General features: G+C 38.9%; 2 protein-coding genes across 2 annotated transcripts in view; both read left to right on the plus strand.

Moving 5' to 3' along the window:
* LOC109835088 (protein RNA-directed DNA methylation 3) overlaps positions 1–7,692 on the plus strand; it is a gene marked incomplete at its 5' end in the record, with an annotated part of 23,379 nt that extends 15,687 nt beyond the window's left edge. Inside the window, 23 exons of the mRNA XM_020403086.1 lie at positions 1,485–1,538; positions 1,647–1,697; positions 1,827–1,880; positions 2,010–2,063; positions 2,195–2,245; positions 2,365–2,418; positions 2,551–2,601; positions 2,729–2,779; positions 2,892–2,942; positions 3,049–3,102; positions 3,224–3,430; positions 3,557–3,610; positions 3,783–3,836; positions 3,964–4,014; positions 4,117–4,173; positions 4,294–5,487; positions 5,594–5,647; positions 5,778–6,002; positions 6,125–6,169; positions 6,299–6,352; positions 6,477–6,527; positions 6,639–6,695; positions 6,828–7,692. Of these exons, the coding sequence (XP_020258675.1) occupies positions 1,485–1,538; positions 1,647–1,697; positions 1,827–1,880; positions 2,010–2,063; positions 2,195–2,245; positions 2,365–2,418; positions 2,551–2,601; positions 2,729–2,779; positions 2,892–2,942; positions 3,049–3,102; positions 3,224–3,430; positions 3,557–3,610; positions 3,783–3,836; positions 3,964–4,014; positions 4,117–4,173; positions 4,294–5,487; positions 5,594–5,647; positions 5,778–6,002; positions 6,125–6,169; positions 6,299–6,352; positions 6,477–6,527; positions 6,639–6,695; positions 6,828–7,504 (3,305 nt within the window). The remainder of the gene's footprint in view (positions 1–1,484; positions 1,539–1,646; positions 1,698–1,826; positions 1,881–2,009; positions 2,064–2,194; positions 2,246–2,364; positions 2,419–2,550; positions 2,602–2,728; positions 2,780–2,891; positions 2,943–3,048; positions 3,103–3,223; positions 3,431–3,556; positions 3,611–3,782; positions 3,837–3,963; positions 4,015–4,116; positions 4,174–4,293; positions 5,488–5,593; positions 5,648–5,777; positions 6,003–6,124; positions 6,170–6,298; positions 6,353–6,476; positions 6,528–6,638; positions 6,696–6,827) is intronic.
* On the plus strand, positions 10,143–18,903 carry LOC109835089 (serine/threonine protein phosphatase 2A 57 kDa regulatory subunit B' beta isoform-like). The gene is given in 4 exon segments (XM_020403087.1): positions 10,143–10,209; positions 10,212–10,783; positions 11,057–11,128; positions 18,281–18,903. Coding segments are annotated over 4 exon segments (1,035 nt in total). The 3' UTR covers positions 18,605–18,903.

The raw sequence follows: 19,532 nt of genomic DNA on the forward strand, positions 1-19,532 counted from the left end.
TGCTAGTGCCATTGTGTTTGTTCAGTAGTCTCCAGCATTCAAGCAATAACAATAGTATATTGTTGTTAATCTTATTTAAAATCCATTCAGTTGAATGGTTTGGTTCTATCTGTGGCAGAATAAAGCAGTTGGTCAGTTGTGCATGCTAGTTAATTTGTAAGTTCCTTATAGAAATGGGTGCATGTATTTTCAAACCTCTCTATACTCGTTATTGCAACAGAACATCTGTAAATGTTATTCATTTCACTCACAAATAATACATTAATACTGTCAAAGCTTAATGCTGTTGTTAATCTTATTTAATATCAATGGAGGTAGTACAGTCAGTTGAATGATGAGGTTCCAACTGTAAGCAAAGAGAACAATTGGTCACCTGTGCATGTTGTTAGTTAATTTATAAGTTTCTGATAGAATTGGGTGCTGTGTATGATCATCTTATTATTATAGAACTTCTCAGAATATTATTAATTTCACTCACAAATAGGATCATCGGAGCTTGATATATCAGTACAGTTGAAAACTTTGAAGTTGTTTTGGCCCCTACTGTTATTTTATTTGACTTGTAAATTATAATGAACTTCAGTTAGTGCTGTCTATCAAAATTGCCGTTATATAATCGGGGGAAAAAAATCAGTTCTTTGATGTCCACTAGAATCGTTTTATTATATTTGTATCGCTGACTCTTTATGTATGCTAGTGTTTTCATATGTTTAGAGTAATTTTATTTTGCTATTCACCACAATACTTTATTGTGAATCTGTCTTATCATTTAATATTTTTTAACCAAATTGATGTCATAGTTTTCATCATCTACAGTTATAATTTGTGTTAAATAGATGAAAAGCTGTGAAGCTAGTACAATGTGTGTGGTCACATTTGTGTATGCTGAGCAAAAATCTCAGTCGCATACCCACCTAAATCAAATACGTGGAAAAAAAACATTAGCAGGGATTACATGAAAATTTAGTGGTTGAATATATGGGCACATGAAAAATATGTTATCAAATTGCATACACGGTCATATACAGGCAGTATTATTTCCTGTTTTTTCTTGTGATAGTTATCTCTGGGATTGTTTTTAGAACCTTGTCTTCTATAGATGCAAGGTGCTACTGCAGGTTTTGTGGTCATGAGAAATTCATTCTGTGTTCTTTAGTTGTAAAATGATTTTTCCTAAAGCATTGTCATGTTCTTAATTACATTTTGAAGTTCTGCATAAGCTAATATTCTTATGGTTTTCTCTGTAATATTCACACATCCATTTTTTTTGGTACTAAAGATGGGCTTTGATCAATAGGATAGCCAACTGGCACCTGCTGTGGATGGCAAATTAAAAGCATCCTAACATCACCAATACTTTCTTCCAATTTTCTTCTTTTCTAGTTGGAATATCATGTACAAGCCTGTTGATTGCCTTTTCTGTCTCAACCTTTAACATCATGTACAAGCCTGTTGATTGCCTTTTCTGTCTCAACCTTTAACAGGGCAAGAACAAGGAGCTGATCCATGGGCTGGCAGGGTGTCACATGTGGCTGGAGGTGATTCGATGAGATTGATGCTAAATTGCTAATGTTTAACACTTTTCCTGTTTTGATTTATTGCTTGGAATTGCTAGCTGTTTGACTACTTTTTCTTTATCTAAACAGACCAAGAACAAAGTGATCCTTGGGTTAGTAAAGCATCAATCACAGCTGGAGGTGACTCAGTATTCTAATATATCCATCCTATATTGCTATTTCTTTTTAACATGGGTCAAAAATTCGAGTACCAATTTGTGAGGGTTTGGTCCCCAAGCTGATAAATTCTCTTCCATTGACCATTTTAAGCAGATGGGGGAAGTGCTGATCCTTGGGGTAGTAAAGCATCACTCGCAGCCAGAGGTGACTCTATATTCTAATATATCCATCATATACTGCTATTTCTTCTTTACATTTGTCAAAAATGCAAGCATCATTATGCAAGGGTTTGGTGTCTAAGCTAATGGATTCTCTTCTATTGACCATTGTAAGATGATGGGGGAAGTGCTGATCCTTGGGGCAGTAAAGCATCACTTCCAGCCGGAGGTAACTCAATATTCTAATATATCCATCATATACTGCTATTCTTCTTTACATGAATCAAAATATGCGAGTAGCATTATGTGAGGATTGGTGACTAATCTAATAGATTCTCTTCTATTGATACTATTAAGCAGATGGGGGAAGTGCTGATCCTTGGGGTAGTAAAACATCACTTGCAGCCGGAGGTGACTCAATATTCTAATATATTCTTCATTTCTTCTTTACATATCTCAAAAATGCGAGTATTGTTATGCGAGGTGTTGATGTCTAAGCTAGTAGATTCTCTTCTTTTGACCAATTTAAGCAGAAGGGAGCAGTGCTGATCCTTGGGGTAGTAAAGCATCACTAGCAGCCAGAGGTGACTCAGTATTCTAATATATCCATCATATACTGCTATTTCTTCTTTACATACGTCAACAGTGTGATTATCATTATGCAAGAGATTCGTGTCCAAGCTAATAGATTCTATTCTATTGACCATTATAAGCAGAGGGGGGAAGTGCTGATCCTTCGGGTAATAAAGCATCACTCGCAGCCGGAGGTGACTCAATATTCTGACATTACATACTGCTATTTCTTCTTTACATATGTCAAAATTGCCTGTATCATTATTCGAAGGGGTTGATGTCTAAGCTAATGAATTCTCTTCTATTGACTACTTTAAACAGATGGGGGAAGTGCTGATCCATGGGGTAGCAAGCAGACACCAGGCACTCGAGGTATTCTTACCATTTAATTAGTTTGTCTTTGATTTCATTACCCGTGATAGTAGATTGGAATTCATGGGCATCTCGGCTGATGGATTAGTCCTATTGACTTGGTAATAAGCAGATGGGGGGAGTGCTGATCCATGGGGTACCAAGCTGACACCAGGAGCTAGAGGTAATGGTAGTATTTAATTAGTCTTTGATTTGTTTACCTGTGAGGTAGATTGGAATCATGGGTATCTCGGCTGAAGGATTAGTCTTATTGAGTTGATTATAAGCAGAACAAGAACAAGGTGTTGATCCATGGGGTAGCAGCATTGCGGGAACAACAACAGGTGACAGTTGGCATTTTTACAGTGAATCATTCTTCTGGATTTAGCTGTTTAAGAACTATGGATATCATTCTATAGGGATTTGTTTGTGCAAGCTTATTGACAATACTATTGTAATCTTCAGCTGATAATAATAAGCCAAGAGCTGACCCATGGGGAGGGAAAACCACACACGGAGGTTCTAGCCATTCTGATAAAACCTTTGATAGCTGGGCAAAAGCTTCCACTGCAAGTGGAGAGGAGAATTCTGTATGGAATAAGACAGAAGGTGTAGGTTGTGAAAAAGATGGAGATGGTTGGAATAAACCTTCAGCAAGCAGCTCATTTTCGGGTGGGAATGTAGTGTGCGCTGGAACATTGCGCTAGTACTTTTCTTCTTTTTGGCAGTGTTAATGTTATCGTCTGTTTTGTGTTGATGTCAGGATGATTGATTATTTTTTCCGTAAATCATTAACAGGCAGAGAAAGAGGTGCTGATCAATGGGAGAGCAAGGTTCCAGCTGCAGCAAAAGGTGATTAATCCCATAACTAATATAGCCGATGTTTTCCTCCAGTTTTAGTTATTATAACAATTTGCATGCTTTTTTATGTTGGCTGGAGGGAAGCATGCAAAATATAGTTTTACTCAAAACAGGGGAAATAAGGACATGCAAAATGATTTATCTTCATTTTCATGTTAAACAGATCATGCGCGAGGAGTTGATGCTTGGGGCAGCAAAGCCTCAGTTGCAAATAAAGGCGGGTTTTCAAATTATCTCATTTCTTTGTTCTCACTTTGCATGTTAAAAAAATAAGGAGAGTTGTGAATGCTATTATTTAAGGTCTTAGCTAACATGTTTCTTCTATTAATTTTATCTTAAATCAGATCAAGGAGGTGAGGATCCATGGGCTAGCAAGGTAACAGCTGGGGTTAGAGGTGAGCAACACCATTTTATGTTCTTATAATTTCTTTATATGTACAGTGCGAACCACAGTGTATGGATATTGTAGCTGATTATTAACTTCTACCTATCTTAAGCTGAACAAGGACAAGGCACTGATCCATGGGTTAGCAATGTGGCTGTGGCAACTAGAGGTGATAATTGGATTCCATTCAGCCATCATTTTCTATTCTTTTCTTTAGCTTGAACAGTGAAATGTCCTCGTGTATATGCAAGCTGATTTGTTATGCTACAAATACTGTAAACTTAATCAGATAAAGAGCAAAAGTTTGATACTTGGAGCAGCAAGGCGGCACTGGCTCCAAATTCGGTTGGAGATCAGAATTCTTCATGGGATAAGGCAGCAGGTGGAGGTTCAGGAGAAGATGGAGATAGTTGGAGCAAACCTTCTTGTAAAGGCACCACTGTAGCTGTAAATAACAGTTCATCTTCAAGCTGGGAAACTGCTGCTATTGGTACCAAGTCAGCTGAGAAACAAGAAGGTGAACCAAGCAGCTGGGATAAAGCGAAAGTTTCAAGTGATGGTCAGTCTGGATGGGATATGGCAGCAGGTTCCTCTATCAAAAATAATACAGATGGATGGAACAATCCAAAATCTTCTGGTGGCGATCAGGTGTCAAACTGGAAGATGGGAGGCAATGAAGATGCTTGGAAATCTAGTAAGAGGGATACTTGGGAAAAATCAAGTGAATTTGAAGGTGGCCGTGGATTTGGAAGTGGTGGAAATTCATGGAACAAACCAGTTGATAGTGACGGAGGTCAAGGATCTGGCTGGGGAAAAGGATCTGGATGGGACGATGGAGCTGGTAGCGGTCAAGGTGGAGACAATGGTTGGAACAGGCAAAGAGATTCTGATGGGGGTTGGGGATCTGGTAGGGGAAGGGGAAGAGGTCGATATGGGGGAAGAGGAAACAGAGACGAAGAAAATCAGGATGGTTCAAGTGAGTTTGGTGGAGGTAGGGGATCTGGGAGAGGAAGAGGTAGGGGTCGATATGGGGGAAGAGGAAGCAGAGACGAAGATAATAAGGAGGGTTCAGGTGATTTTGGTGGGGGTTGGGGGTCTGGGAGGGGAAGAGGAAGGGGTTGGTATGGAGGGAGAAGTGCTGGAGATGGAGAAAATCAGGATGGATCAGGTGACTTGGGTTGGGGATCTGGGAGGGGAAGAGGATGGGGTCGATATGGAGGGAGAGGTGCTGGAGATGGAGATAATCAGGACAGGCAAGGCGACTATGGTGGGGGCTGGGAGTCTGGAAGGGGAGGAGGAAGGGGTCGATATGGGGAAAGAGGAGGAACTGGCAATGAAGATAATCAGGACAGGACAGGTGGTTCTTGGGGAAGTGGAAGAGGAAGGGGTCAATGGGGAGGAAGTGGGACTGCAACTGAAGAAAATCAGGACAAGTCAGGTGAGTTTGGGGGCTGGGGATCTGGAAAGAGTTGGAATCAGAAAGGTAATCATTTTCATCCTGTTTCTTTGCCTAAACCTTTTTCCTATATTGTAATGTTGGTTGTCTCTGCTTGGGAATCTTAACTGTTGGATTGCTTGATCCTAAGCAGAACAAGAAAGAGGTGCTGGTCCATGGGGTTCTAGCGTGGCAGGAGCATCTACAGGTGATACCTGACATTCCATTACAGCCAGCATTTTCCTCTCTTGTTTTTGGTAGTCTTAACAGTATGAATGTCCGTCTTAAGTGAACTTATGCATGCAAGCCTACTAACTATATGCTTTAACTATAAGCAGATAAAGAGCAGAATGCTGATCCATGGGGTAGTAAGGCGACACCAAGTGAATCTAACCATTCTGATAAAGCCTTTGACAGCTGGGTGAAGGCTTCTAGCACAAGTGGAGAGAGGAATTCTTTATGGGCTAAAACAACAGGTGGAGGAGGTTCCGGAAAAGATGGAGATGGTTGGAATAAATCTTCCACTAAAACCATTTCATCGACATTGGGTATGATATCACCAGGTGAGAATAAAAGCATCATGCTGGATGCTGTTTTTTTGCCATTATCTTTTTGTAACCGTATAACATCATCTTGCGAGGGTGTAATCTGACATGATTTTGTCCTTTTCTCTGATCCTTAATAGATCAAGGAGAAGGAGCTGCTACTTGGGCTTCAGGTTCTTCTAGAGGTTATCAAGCTTATATATAGCAGCTACATCTTTGTTTTTCATCTTCTTGCGAGCAAACTACATGCAAATTTCTTTCTGTTGCCTGGACCTGCAAAATAATTGACTACAAGATACTCTAATTCTACACAGATAAAACACAAGGAGCTGATCCATGGGGTAGCAAGGCATCACCTGCAGCTAAAGGTGGTTGATGACATTCTAATATATGCAACCTTTTTATCTGCTCTCTGTGTGTGTATGTTAATTTCACTTCGGATGGTATATGTGTCTGCACTAACGTGTCTTCTACTTATCATATCTTAATCAGATAAAGGAGAAGCTGATCCATGGGGTGGAAAATTAGCTGCTTCGGCTAGAGGTGATTCATGCCCCTTTGCTTTATTTTCTCATCATTTTTTAAACTCTTGTTACTCTGAGAATCACGTGGTGCATGAATATTTACCAGTTGATTATGTCCATCTATCTCTAGCAGATCCAGGACAAGGTGCTGATGCATGGGGAAGCAAGGCCGCAGCACCATCTAGAGGTTTGATACAGAGAAGTTATATTTAGCTTTCATTTCATTGTCTTTTTTTTTATATTATAGTTTTGAGCCATATGAATGTCTTTCTGAGTTAACATGTATATGCAAGTTGATTTACTAAACCTTAATGTTAAGCTGATAAAGAGCAAAAAGCCGATGCATGGGGTAGCAAGGCTGCACCTGGTGATTCAAGTAACAATCAGAATTCTCCGTGGAATAAGGTAGCAGGTGAAGGTTCTGGAAAAGATGGAGATGGTTGGAGTAAAGCAGCTACTTACTCTACCAAGAATGGGGCAGATGGGTGGGATAAACCAAAGTCGTTCGGTAGCAATCAGGCATCAAATTGGAAAAAAGAAGGCAATGAGGATGCTTGGAACTCATCGAACAAACCTAAGGTTGAGGGCCAGGGAAGTGAACCAAGTAGTAGCTGGGAGAAACCGAAAGTTTCAACTGGGGCCACTTGGGGTTCCTCTAGCAAAAATGGAACAAATGAATGGAATAATGGTGGCAATGAGGATGCTTGGAAAAAACCTAGAGGATCTGATTGGGGCGGTGGAGATAGTAGTCGTGAAGGCCAAGGTAATTATTGGAAGAGGGAAGTAGCTTTTGATGGGGGCAGGGGGTTTAACAGGGGAAGAGGAATTCTGGGTAGATATGGAGGAAGAGGAAATGGAGATTATGATGATAACAATAATCATCAGGATAGATCAGGTAGTGACTTTGGTGGAAGAGGAAGGGGTTGGAATGGAGATAGAGGTGGTCGTGGTGGTGGCCGAGGCCGTGGGAGGTTTCAGTCTTCTGATTGGAGCTAGAGAGTACTTGCTGCACACTAGCAGGGCACAGAGTGATGTTGGAAGTTGGGTTCTCCTTAGTAAAATGGACATTTGGAGATGTAAATACTAAGCTAACAATGATGTGTTCTGTGCAATGTTGATGTTCCTCTAATAGTGAATATGAAACTTGCTTAGTGTTTTATTCACTGAAACTGGCTTGTGTTTTATTCAGAAAAGTGTTCAGTACTCTGGGCCGCATGTTAATGTAAACGAGTCAGGGGTCGAACGCTGATTCCATTTTGTGTGGGATTTTACTACCTGATGTGGGTGGTTTACTGCAGGAAAGCTTATTTGAAGAACTCTGCGTCCGCAGGAGGTGAGGTCTTGCTGATGCTTAAAAAAACCGTAACATTACCGACTTTTATGGTGTGTTTGGGAGTTTACTAAGGGAAGGAAAGGAAAGGTAAATAACGGGAAGAGAAGGGAAGGTAAGGAAAGAGAATTGTAATATGTTGTTTGGGAGTTGAGTAAGGTGAATGAAGGTGAAAGGAAGTAAATATCCTTAAAAAAACTCCCAAACAAGGTGAAAGCCTCATTTCTCTTCCCCTCCCCCTCTCTACCCTCCATCCAAACAGGGCATTAATCTAGTTGCATGCTCGTGCATCTCAGATATGAGCTGAACTAATGTACGTCTGTATGATTGCATAACTATCCGGGAGTATCGCCTAGATGCCAAGGAGACGGGAACATTCTTAACTGTTTATTTTACAATTCAATTGTGTAATTAGTGAATAAATATGAGCATGGTATTAATCATTAAAGTTACAAAGCAAATAATTTATAAATGAATAAGACACCGCGTCCGTAGCCATCTGTCACGAACGTATCCATGTTTCATTGTCTATATAACAGCATCAAGATAGATTATAATTGTCCGTTAATACCGCTCTAAGAAATTCACCATTTCAATATTCATATTTATGCTCAAATTAAATCGTGTACGCTAATGTGATAATTCATCTGACATAATAATTTTGTTTTGTTATTTTGTTAAAGATCACGGTTTATAAAGACATAAACATACGTGTGGTTTGTCCAAAATTATGATTGACAGCCCAGTCAAACATATTACTCGAGTCTGAATAAAAAATAGGCTAAATACAACAAAAACCTCTTGACTTTGAACATTATTGCATAAGCCCCTATTTATTTGAAACTAGTAGAAATTCCCCTTTAAGTTTAGGGGTTATAGAAAAAACACTTTAGCTTAGAGATTTTACTAAAAAACACTACTAGAGGGGACTCTTTTGGGGGGTTTTGATGAAATTTCAAAGTTAAAGGAGGTTGTGCATAAAATGTCTAAATTAAAGGCTTTTAATGATTATCCTTATACTTCAGGAGTTTTCAGTTTTCTGATATATTAAAAGTTATGGGGGTTATTTGATCATTTTAAAAGTTATGACGTGTTATATTACATTTTTTGGTATTTTAAAAGTTATAGAGACTATACCTACCACTAGTGATCCTGATAATTTGGAGGTTTTAATAAGACTACTATGGTTCTAACCTTGATATAGGTCTGGATTATTAAAAAAAATCAGGTAGGGGGTTCTCTTACATATTCCAAAGTTATGCACAAGACTGAGAGAGCCAACCCCGCGCTGATCCAAAATCATACATCATGCAATAAATTAACGGTTTTTCTATAGAGTGCCCTTGGGCACTCTATAAGAGAGGAGAGAGATAGAGAGGAATGAATGAAAAGAGGATCCCAATGCAAATCAGGGGGGTCCCATCCTCATTCATTTCTCTCTATCTCTCTCCTCTCTTATAGAGTGCACAAGGGCACTCTATAGAAAAACCGATAAATTAATACATAACTCATAATTAAATGTTACACAGTCTATGATGGCTCCTTATCCAGAATTAAAAAAAGAAATATAATAAACTTCAAAAGTTCCGAGTCTCTCAAAAGTGAACATTTCGATAACTAATCTATTATTGGAGAAGAAGAAGAAAAAAAAAAGAAAACTAATCCGTTCCCATCATTCCAGGAAAAAGGAGAAAAAGATTTTTAAAAAAAAAGAACACCAAATATCGATCCATTCATCAGCTCCGTCGCTCCTCTTCTTGATGCGCTCTCTCTTCTCACTCGCCCGGCGATCTTCGCCTCAAACCCTACCTTAACCCTAAATCTCTTATCCCTCCCACCGAGATTCTAGGCTTCAATCTCTCGATTAACAAATAGCTGAACACAATCAATGAAGCGGGGCCAGCCGGCAAGGTCCCAAATCCTGACGCCGGCGATCCCTCGCCTCTCGCCGCCGCCGCCCCCCGGTCAGACGGCCCTGCCCGCTCGCCAGCAACCCTAACCCCTAACACCTAAGCCTATCCCCTCCTTCTCGGCGCGGTCGGCGGGTTCAGCCGCCGTCGAGTGCCTCCCCGTGTTCAGAGAGCGTCCCGTTGGAGACAGCAGTCGGCTCTTCATACCGCAAGCTCCAGATTGCTTCTCCTCTCCTTCGACTTCTCCGATAACCCTAAAGTTCGCCAGAGAGAAGGAGGCCACAGGCCAAACGCCTAACTCGGAGCTCGTCGATTTGTCAGTCGCGCTCCGGCGCTCTATCCGATCAGCGTGAGGAGGACTCGTCCGCACGATACTCGCCAACATCTTCCTTGGATGCCTGCCGCGGCGTCCACAGAGAACACCGGCGCCGACGCCGGCGAGCCCGACGAGGAGGACCCCTACTCGACGCCGCCTGGCCCCACCTCCAGATCGTCTACGAGCTGCTGCTCCGTTACATTGTGTCCTCTGACACTGACACCAAGATTGCAAAGAGATACATTGACCACTCGTTTGTACTTAAGCTTCTTGATTTGTTTGATTCTGAGGACCCCCGAGAGAGGGAGTATTTGAAGACTATACTTCATAGAATCTATGGCAAGTTCATGGTGCATAGACCCTTTATTCGTAAAGCTATTAATAACATTTTCTATAGATTTATATTTGAGACGGAGAGGCATGCGGGGATCGGGGAGTTGTTGGAAATTTTGGGGAGTATTATCAATGGGTTTGCATTGCCGATGAAGGAGGAGCACAAGTTGTTTCTCGTGAGGGCTTTGATACCGTTGCATAAGCCGAAGTCTGTTGGGGTGTATCATCAGCAGCTTTCGTATTGTATAACACAGTTTGTAGAGAAGGATTATAAGCTTGCGGATACAGTTATTAGGGGGTTGCTCAAGTATTGGCCGGTGACAAATTGTTCGAAGGAGGTGTTGTTCCTGGGGGAGTTGGAGGAGGTTCTTGAGGCTACGCAGCAGGCGGAGTTTCAGAAATGTATGAGTCTGTTGGGGTGTATCATCAGCAGCTTTCGTATTGTATAACACAGTTTGTAGAGAAGGATTATAAGCTTGCGGATACAGTTATTAGGGGGTTGCTCAAGTATTGGCCGGTGACAAATTGTTCGAAGGAGGTGTTGTTCCTGGGGGAGTTGGAGGAGGTTCTTGAGGCTACGCAGCAGGCGGACAGGCGGAGTTTCAGAAATGTATGGTGCCGCTCTTTAAGCAGATCGCGCGGTGCCTTAATAGCAGCAGGCGGAGTTTCAGAAATGTATGGTGCCGCTCTTTAAGCAGATCGCGCGGTGCCTTAATAGCTCACATTTTCAGGTATATGCTTCTTAATTTGTCTGTTCTTTTTCTTTTTCAATGTCTTTGCTTTAACTAGTAAGTTGGTAGGCGGTGGTCCTTTACCTATTTAAAAAGTAAAATTTTCTTCATTGTTTGCGATGTTGCACTTTTCATTTGTTGCAGGTTTTCAATTATTTTGCCCAAAGAAGACGAAATTATTGGTAGATATAAACTTGTTTTCTGTACAGGTAGGATATATGTAGGGTTTCAAACACACACAAGAAACTAGATGTCAGTATTCCTTCTTAATGGAGAATTTAGTGGGTTACTACTACGCACTAGTATTGGTCCTTAATAAACTTTAGATGAGTTGCATACTTAACTTGTTATTACTTTCAATGAGTTTTGCTCTTGGATAATGAATTATCGCGTTGGTAGACACACTTTCTTGTTGGATATGCTCTGCAAGTTTACAAAACGTTTATGTGCAAACAAAACACTAGGAGCTCATTTTTCCCTTTTGACAAACATAACCTCCACAAGTTGCGCAGTTCATTGTTACTATTTTCCTTCTGTCAATGAAAAATAATATTGTAGATCGGAAAAGTTTTGCCGGATCCTTAGGTATTCTTATCGTCCTATGAGGCTTCCAATGTCCAACATGTGTAGGCACAAACAATATATTTGACCAAAAGAATTTTTTTTAAGCCACCTGCTTGCTTCACTTCACAAATATATCTGCTAATTTGTCCTCAGATAACAGAACATCATGCTGATATTGGTGAATTTGTAATTGAATACTCAAGGTATGTAAGGTCAGAACACGTGTATTTGAGGGAAGCAGTAGATAATGATATTACTTTTTCTGACAATCTAATGTGTTACTGGTGCTGGTTCTTAAAAAGAAACTTTAGACCAGTTGCCTCCTTTATTTTGCTTTTTAGTTTCTTTGAACTTGCCCTTGGGTAATAAAATATCACATCGGTATATATGGATTTGTTTGTTTATTTGTTACATATTTTATGGTTCCTGGCACAAGTAGATTCAAGTGGAATATTAGATGTCAACATTCCCTATTCAGCATATATCTTATTTCTCATCCTCATGTGAAGAACGTTGATATCCTGTAGTTTGGTATTGATCGGACTTATTATTCTTATTTCCTTCTGAAAGTTGTGATGTGTATTGTCTTGACATCATTGAAGCTTTTAAGTGTGTCTTTTATGCATATCCATAACTTCTTTCATGAAGAAATGTAGTGTTAATTATTGTCCTGTACTTGCTTTTTATGGGACCTTTGTTGATTGCGCTGCTTTATTCAATCGGTTTTTGGTGTCAAACATTTATTAATGTTTTGTGCCTCTTAAGTCAAGAACAAATATTGCCAAACTAGACTAGTAAGATCTGTAGATGCTAAGCGAGGAATTGCACTAACAGTCTCAGCTCTCTGACTTGCGATACACTCATGGTTATTACTATAACTGCAAATTATAGGTTTGAGGCAGTATTGCTAGTGTATCAACGATACAAAGTAGCATGAATGCTTCCATCTTTAGATGCATATCTTTGTAACTTTGATAGTGATAACAACGGAAAAGGTCATACATTAGAAGCTGCATGGCCTTGCATGTAGGACTAATGAGAAGCTACAGTATCTGGTAAATACCTATCTTTGTGCTAGGGAGCTAGTACCATTCTGACGAATACATTACATTGACAAGGAATTAGTTAAAAGCTTCATTACTTGTCCATGCCTACCTATGTAGCCTGTACTAGGCGGATGGTTCCTCACCTTTGACGAGGCTAGTACTTTATCATCTGTGAGGATTAATTTTATTATAGAGTTTTCTATTGAGTTGGGATTATTATCCTCAAGAGCGGAAGTAAATTTATTTTTGGATTTAACCGTCACTCTCCTCTAAAGCCTCATTTTTCTCTTATTCTGTCTGCTTCGTGTGTTTTTAATTTCTTTTTGTTTTGAAACATGGTCGAGTCTGCCATTGTTTTGGAACACACACACAATTATTGTTCAATTCTGGTTCTATGATTATTTGTTATGAAGTCAAAGAATGTGGTGTCTTGTGTGGCTGATTTACCGGGAGAAAGTCGACCTGATGTTGTAGTTGACTTAGAGATTTTTAGCAAATAAGAGCGAAATTATATTACAAACAAGAATAAATAGAGAAAAAGTTTACTTTCAGGGACATAGAATATACTAGATAGAATTCCACTTTAGAGTAACTGTATATAGTTAATTAACTGTCTGAAGCATTCATTTGAATATCACGAGTGTTTCCTGTCCACAGTCTGTCAGCCCAATAGTTTTAATGTTGTCTTCTTTCCAAATCAATGAATCTTTACCTTCTAATCATGGTTATGTGATTAGTTTACTGCATATTTTATTATCAGACAAATGGTTATCATTTTTCTTTCCTCTTTTCCAATTTATTCTGAAATCTTGGACACTCGCAACGGAAGTTTTCGGTCTATGAATTCATTGATCAGGAGGTGAGTCCTATTCCCAAGGACATAATTATGGCCATCCAGGCAATTAAACAATCAATCTTTGTTGGAATTTATTAAGAGGAGTTTATCAAGGATAAACCTAATTGAATGTTTTAGGAGTTAATCATATTTTTGGGAATTGCTAATGATATATCAAACCTCATGTTGTTAAATGGTTCAAATAAAGAATTGGAGAGACCTTTGGTTTGGAGCATATAGTCTATAAGAATCTTAGCCGTCAATCCTAATCTAAACATTTTACAAAATGTACTAACAAAGTGTTTAGGGAGTTTGAATCTGCTAGACCTGGATCTAATTATATAAAACTTTTATTTTTTGCTGCTTGCTCTATAAAAAAAATTGGAACAATTTCTGGCTTCTAGATAATTTCATCATGTGAATTAATCTTGAATGCAACATTCTTTCCATTTGAATGCACATCAGGCATCTTGAAGAGATGGTAATTGATAAATAAGAACGATTGATGGAGTGCATTTTTCCATTTGAATGAACTGGGGTATGTTGAACTAATAGGAGAGTGGAGATATACGATATACAGATGTTCAACTAACAGGCTTTGATACTAAGAGCTGCTGATGGCATCATATTATTCCTCCTCCACGGTATTGTCTGTATTCCTGCTACAGATGCAGCCGATGTTCACAAAAGATTGGCATTTATTTGACATGGGCCTTTTGCACACTAGTATAGCGTGTAAAAAGTATTGTTTCTGACCTATGTTGCATGGGTACGTGTACGTATACCGGTACGGGTACAGGACATGTCAAATCTGTAGAAGGTAGGGTATGGGGACATAGATATATAAATATTTATATACACATATTATATGTTGAAATTAATAATTTATATGAGAATAAGGATGAGAATTAAAATTCCTATAATATTTTTATGTTTCTTTTATTGTGTGGATTATAAATTGGAAAGTCACTAGTTTCTAAACTAGACATCCAAACAACCATTGAAAATCATAATTCAGAACTTACCTTTGTCCAATGAGTTTCAAACGTGGATGTGATGTGTAGGATACATGCCCAAAAAATGTATGACAAGTGTTCTACATTAAAATATATATTGTATAATTGAGTACATGCTCAAGTAGATGTATGCATATATGCAAGGTTAAGGAATTTGGTTACGGGTATGGGTATGGGTACGTGTCGGGTATGGGTACGGCTTCAGATTAGAAGTACCCTGCTAATGTAGTTTCTAACTGTATGCCAGCACAGTACGCATGTAGTTGACATGCCCATGATGTTGTTGCTGTCATTTACTGGTTTGCCAATCTTATTGGGTCGGTTTGTCCTTGCCCTGTTCTAACTCGCATCTTAATGGCTTTCCCCTGCTTATTCTTGTTGCCAGACTCATCTCCCTTCCTTCTCTTAACGAGCAAAACACAACCAAAAGAGGAGGGCAGTAGCCGAGAAGATGAGAGAGGATGTAGCTAGGGAATAATATAAATGGAAATGACTGAAAATGGAGGCAACAATCAGTCACCTGCAGGGGATCTGGGTTTTTCTGGTATCATGCGGATTTAGTTCCCTAATCTTTTGGCTTGTAGAGACTATAGAACAAACAGATTTTAGTTATTTTGTATACAAGTTAAGTGGTGGTGGTGGATGGCTTCTTTACTGAGTTGTTAACATGTCATTGAGAACTACAAAAGTCCATCAAGTTTGGTGCATCTGAATTTTAGGTGGTTTGAACTTTGAATCATGACTGATGCTGGTAGTTCTTTTTTGATGTGTCTAATATGTTGGTGGTTCACCTGGTTATAAGCTATTTAAGAAATCTTCATTTCTGAAATTCATTTCATGCGAGGCACAGAACCTCAAAATTTGTTTACATTTGAGATCTAGACATTTAAGTGTTTTTGGTTTGTAGTAGTTGGAGATGTATGTTAGTTATTTCAACTACATTGACATTTTAAGCTACACATCTGGTTGGATGTTGTTGCAACACCAAGATGTTGTCACAACACCAAAATGTTGTTGCAAATGCAAAATAGGCCAAAAATAAGGGATCTTTGTAAGCGTTGAAATTGAAGAGCAATTAAACAATGGGAGTTGGAACTCCAAGGTGTTGCAAATACGTTCGTTGTTTCAACTACTCCAAACCATACACACCCTTACTCAGTATTGTTGCTTATGGGAGGGTTGATTTCAGTTTGTAAATTCCTTCTCATAGTTTTTCTCTTAGGAGGCTTGTGATTTTCCTTCTCATATATACACCCGACTTTAGTTAGCTTTCCATGACCACTAGTATCAAGACTTCGGCACGTCTTTACTCACCACAATTGATGCCAAAGATTCAGACAAATTATATGACATTTGTTATGGAAAAAATTTCTGTCATATAACATGCCCAACTGGATAAAAATATTATATTTAGATATCACGTCAGACAGTGTCATGATGAAAAATCTTTTTGCAATGACTAGTGTAAGGTCACCTTAACTGTTACTCTAGGACAATGATATTTGCTTTCTCACTTCTGGTAGTCATGTATATCAAATACTATTTCTTTCTCTTCTGGTCATATGGTTAAGGCTACAGAAGCCAATCTTGATGCCTGTGATCCTGTTAGATCCTTACTTTAAATGAACCTAACTTGCCATCGTTTGGCATGGGCAGAAGTTAGATAAATTTAGGATTTAGTCGTTGTCACTCTTAGATCTTTTCCTAGAGCCATCTAAACAACTTGAAACCTGAAACAGAAATGCTAATGGCTGTTAAAGCTAAATTAAGTACTATTTAGATTGTGTTCCACTTCACAGTTTGTTAATTATGAATTTAAAGAGATTTTGATATTCCAAACACAACATACCTTCTTAAAGGTCAGTTCTTTTAAGGTACTAGCATTAATTACTTATGTCTTGCACATCAAATGCATGCTCAAACTACTTTAGTATGAAGCACATATCTCCGCATATGTGTCTTACGACTAGACTAGAATGGTTGCATGAATCAGTAAACTCAGGGTTATGATGAGAAGCATGTCTTACTTAAGATGCATGGCAAAGATTCATACACCAAGCTTCTTCATGTCTTTTGGGATTGAATTCAGCTAATGCTGAGGACCCTTGCATGTTAACATCAATAATTTACAGTTTGCATCTTAATTTTTTAGTTTGGCTGTTAGGCAGTTTGTTTGCACTGTGTTTGCACAATTGATAAATATATTTTCTGTTTGGTGGCCAAGTCAAATGGGCTAGTGAAATTGATTAGAGGGTATTGTGAACTTCGATAAACATGCAATCGGACAGAACAAGGCTTGCTGACTGGGGAAAACATTTGATCGTACATCATTGTACAATGCATGGACTGCTGAGATGAAAAATATGTCATATTACAGTAATCCTTGAGGGGAAATATTATAAGCTAGCAGTTGAAAGGCTTCAGTATGGTACCAGTTTTCCTTTTATTCACATGCATCTTGCATGATTGCCTGGTATCATATTTTATGGTCAAGTGGTGATTCAAGTGTTTGGATGACAGATGCACCTGTGAGCTCGTCATATTTACACTTGACACTGCTGCTTTCTTTCTAGCATCACGCCTTGGGCAATTTGTAGACACTTTGAAGTTTTGAATAAGGATGAATGCCAAACCTATTTGTTGAGTCAGGGGAATTACACAATTTTAATTGATTGGTTCGATTTAAAGTGAGATCTCAATGTAATTCATTGGTCCCATTGTTGCTTTGGACTAGTTGTTTCCTGTATCTTTTTTTGGGCATAACGTATAAATCAAGATGAAGATGGTTGTTGAGAAGCGAGTTCTAGGGGGATAACTCGACAACTTCAGGGTTCTAGCATTGTCTAGTGATAAAAAAAGACTGTTGGAAAGTTTATAAGATGGCAACTGAGCTAAAATCATATAAAGATAATGTTGAGTAAGGGAGGGTGAAATTCTACAGAGTGTAGAATTAGAAGTAAATGTTTGGAAAAACTTGTGGCTTCAAAACTGGTAATTTGACCAAGTGGTTGGTTAAATATTTGGAATGGTGGCAAGTTTATATTAAACTTTCTCGATAAATGCCCCCACGTTGTAGGTACTTTCAACTTTTGATTTAATTAGCAATTTTCTCCATCATGCTTCATATCTATTTTCTGGTTTTCTTTTCTCCATCATGCTTCATCAGACAGTGATACAGCTGCTACTGAATTGCGCTATTTGTCCCTGTGTGAGATACCCATTCTCTCAAACATCCTTCTTGAAATACTAGAATGATTCTGATGAGGAGGTGGTGGTGGTGGTGGGGTGTGTGTGTGTGTGTGTCTGGGAGTGACGGGTTCCTTGGTCAACTCTCCCCCGTACTCAACAACACTTTTGCCTTAGTTACAGGCAGTATTCATTTGTTTTCCGTTTGTTTTGTTATTTTCTAGGACTATGAATGAACTTCTGGTTTATATGTTTTGTTGACCATCAATCAGTGGGAGTACTTGCTGCGTTATGTTGTGCTCTCTTGCTCCATTTTCCTATTCGTCAGCATGTCAAGTCTGTATTGCTGCGTTTTTGCAAATTTAACTAAGTTTGAAAAGGAGTACTGATTTAACCTGTCCCCAGATTCTTGTAGTAACGTATACTTGCTTTTGCCAATGTTTTGTGTTACTATTTATATGTTACATGCTTCGCCTGAGCTAAAATTGTAACAAACATCTATCAGGTTGCTGAAAGGTCCCTTTTTTTATGGAACAACGACCACATTGTGGGCCTTATCGCCCAAAACCGTAGTGTAATCTTGCCCATCATATTCGAAGCCTTGGAGAAGAACATACAGAGCCATTGGAACCAGGCAGTTCATGGACTCACAGCAAATGTTCGCAAAATGTTCCTTGAAATGGACGGTGAGCTTTTTGATGAGTGCCAGAAGCAGTACATAGAGAAAGAGTCCAAGGCCAAAGCTTTGGAAGAGCAGAGAGAAATGGCTTGGAGAAGATTAGAAGCTGCAGCAGTTGAAGCTAACTGCAAGCTAGAAGAGGAGTTGTGAGCTTTCCTATGCTTTTTTCTTTTTTCTTTTTTACTTTTGGCCCCCTACTTGCTTTTCTGTTATTTATTAAAGAAAGAAGGCTGGGAGTGTTTGTAATTTAAGTGTATCATTTGTGGATATGCTGCAGATCTTGAACTGTTCCAGGATATTTGTTTTTTTTATTTGTCCTTCCCGGCATTTCAAAGAGATGCGGTGTTATCAACCAATCTACACGATCATTTTTGCAAACAAATGAGTGATGTAAGAAAACACATGCTTAATTTGAGTTACCGAGAATTAAACTGGACTTGATTGCTGTAGGGATCAAGCTACATGCTTATTTTGAGTTTATCTCCTCTTTACCTTGTTTTTTAAGTTTTTGAGGGGTGATTGGTAGCCTGCTGCAATGTGCAGTTGCAATGCAAATGTTGCTTGCATGCGGGTAAGTTGTTGTAAGAGTTATTGCATGTAACTGCAATTACAACACTTTCTTTCAGTTTTATTATTATTTTCCAAACCTGACCAGGGCTCTAGGTAAACATGAGTGTGTTTAAGTCGAAGCCTATGAAGATGTGTTTGTATCTTTGACGAGTGGTATGTTGTTAACATCTTAAAGTTGCTTTTGCACTGTGAATTAAACATTCATATCGCTTAGCATGTCAAATACACGTGGCATGCATTTAGGAATGAAAAACAAACTTTCATTCTTGATATAGACCTATGACGCGAGATCATATATAATGCATGACCGTCTGCCGTAGAATTAGCTAAAGAGTCCCTGTTAGAAAGAAAAAGTCAACATCTAAATCCTATATAAATCCAATACTATTAGGGTGAATAGTAGAGTGAAGCAATACAATTCAAGTTCAAGCTTCATTCGCAAGTTTATCAAGAAAAGCTTACTGAAGATCAAGATCATTGCTTTATGGTGCTTTCAAATCCCCCTTCA

The sequence above is a fragment of the Asparagus officinalis genome, chromosome 3 (assembly GCF_001876935.1).
Source record: "Asparagus officinalis chromosome 3, Aspof.V1, whole genome shotgun sequence".
In the NCBI taxonomy this organism is placed as follows: domain Eukaryota; kingdom Viridiplantae; phylum Streptophyta; class Magnoliopsida; order Asparagales; family Asparagaceae; genus Asparagus; species Asparagus officinalis.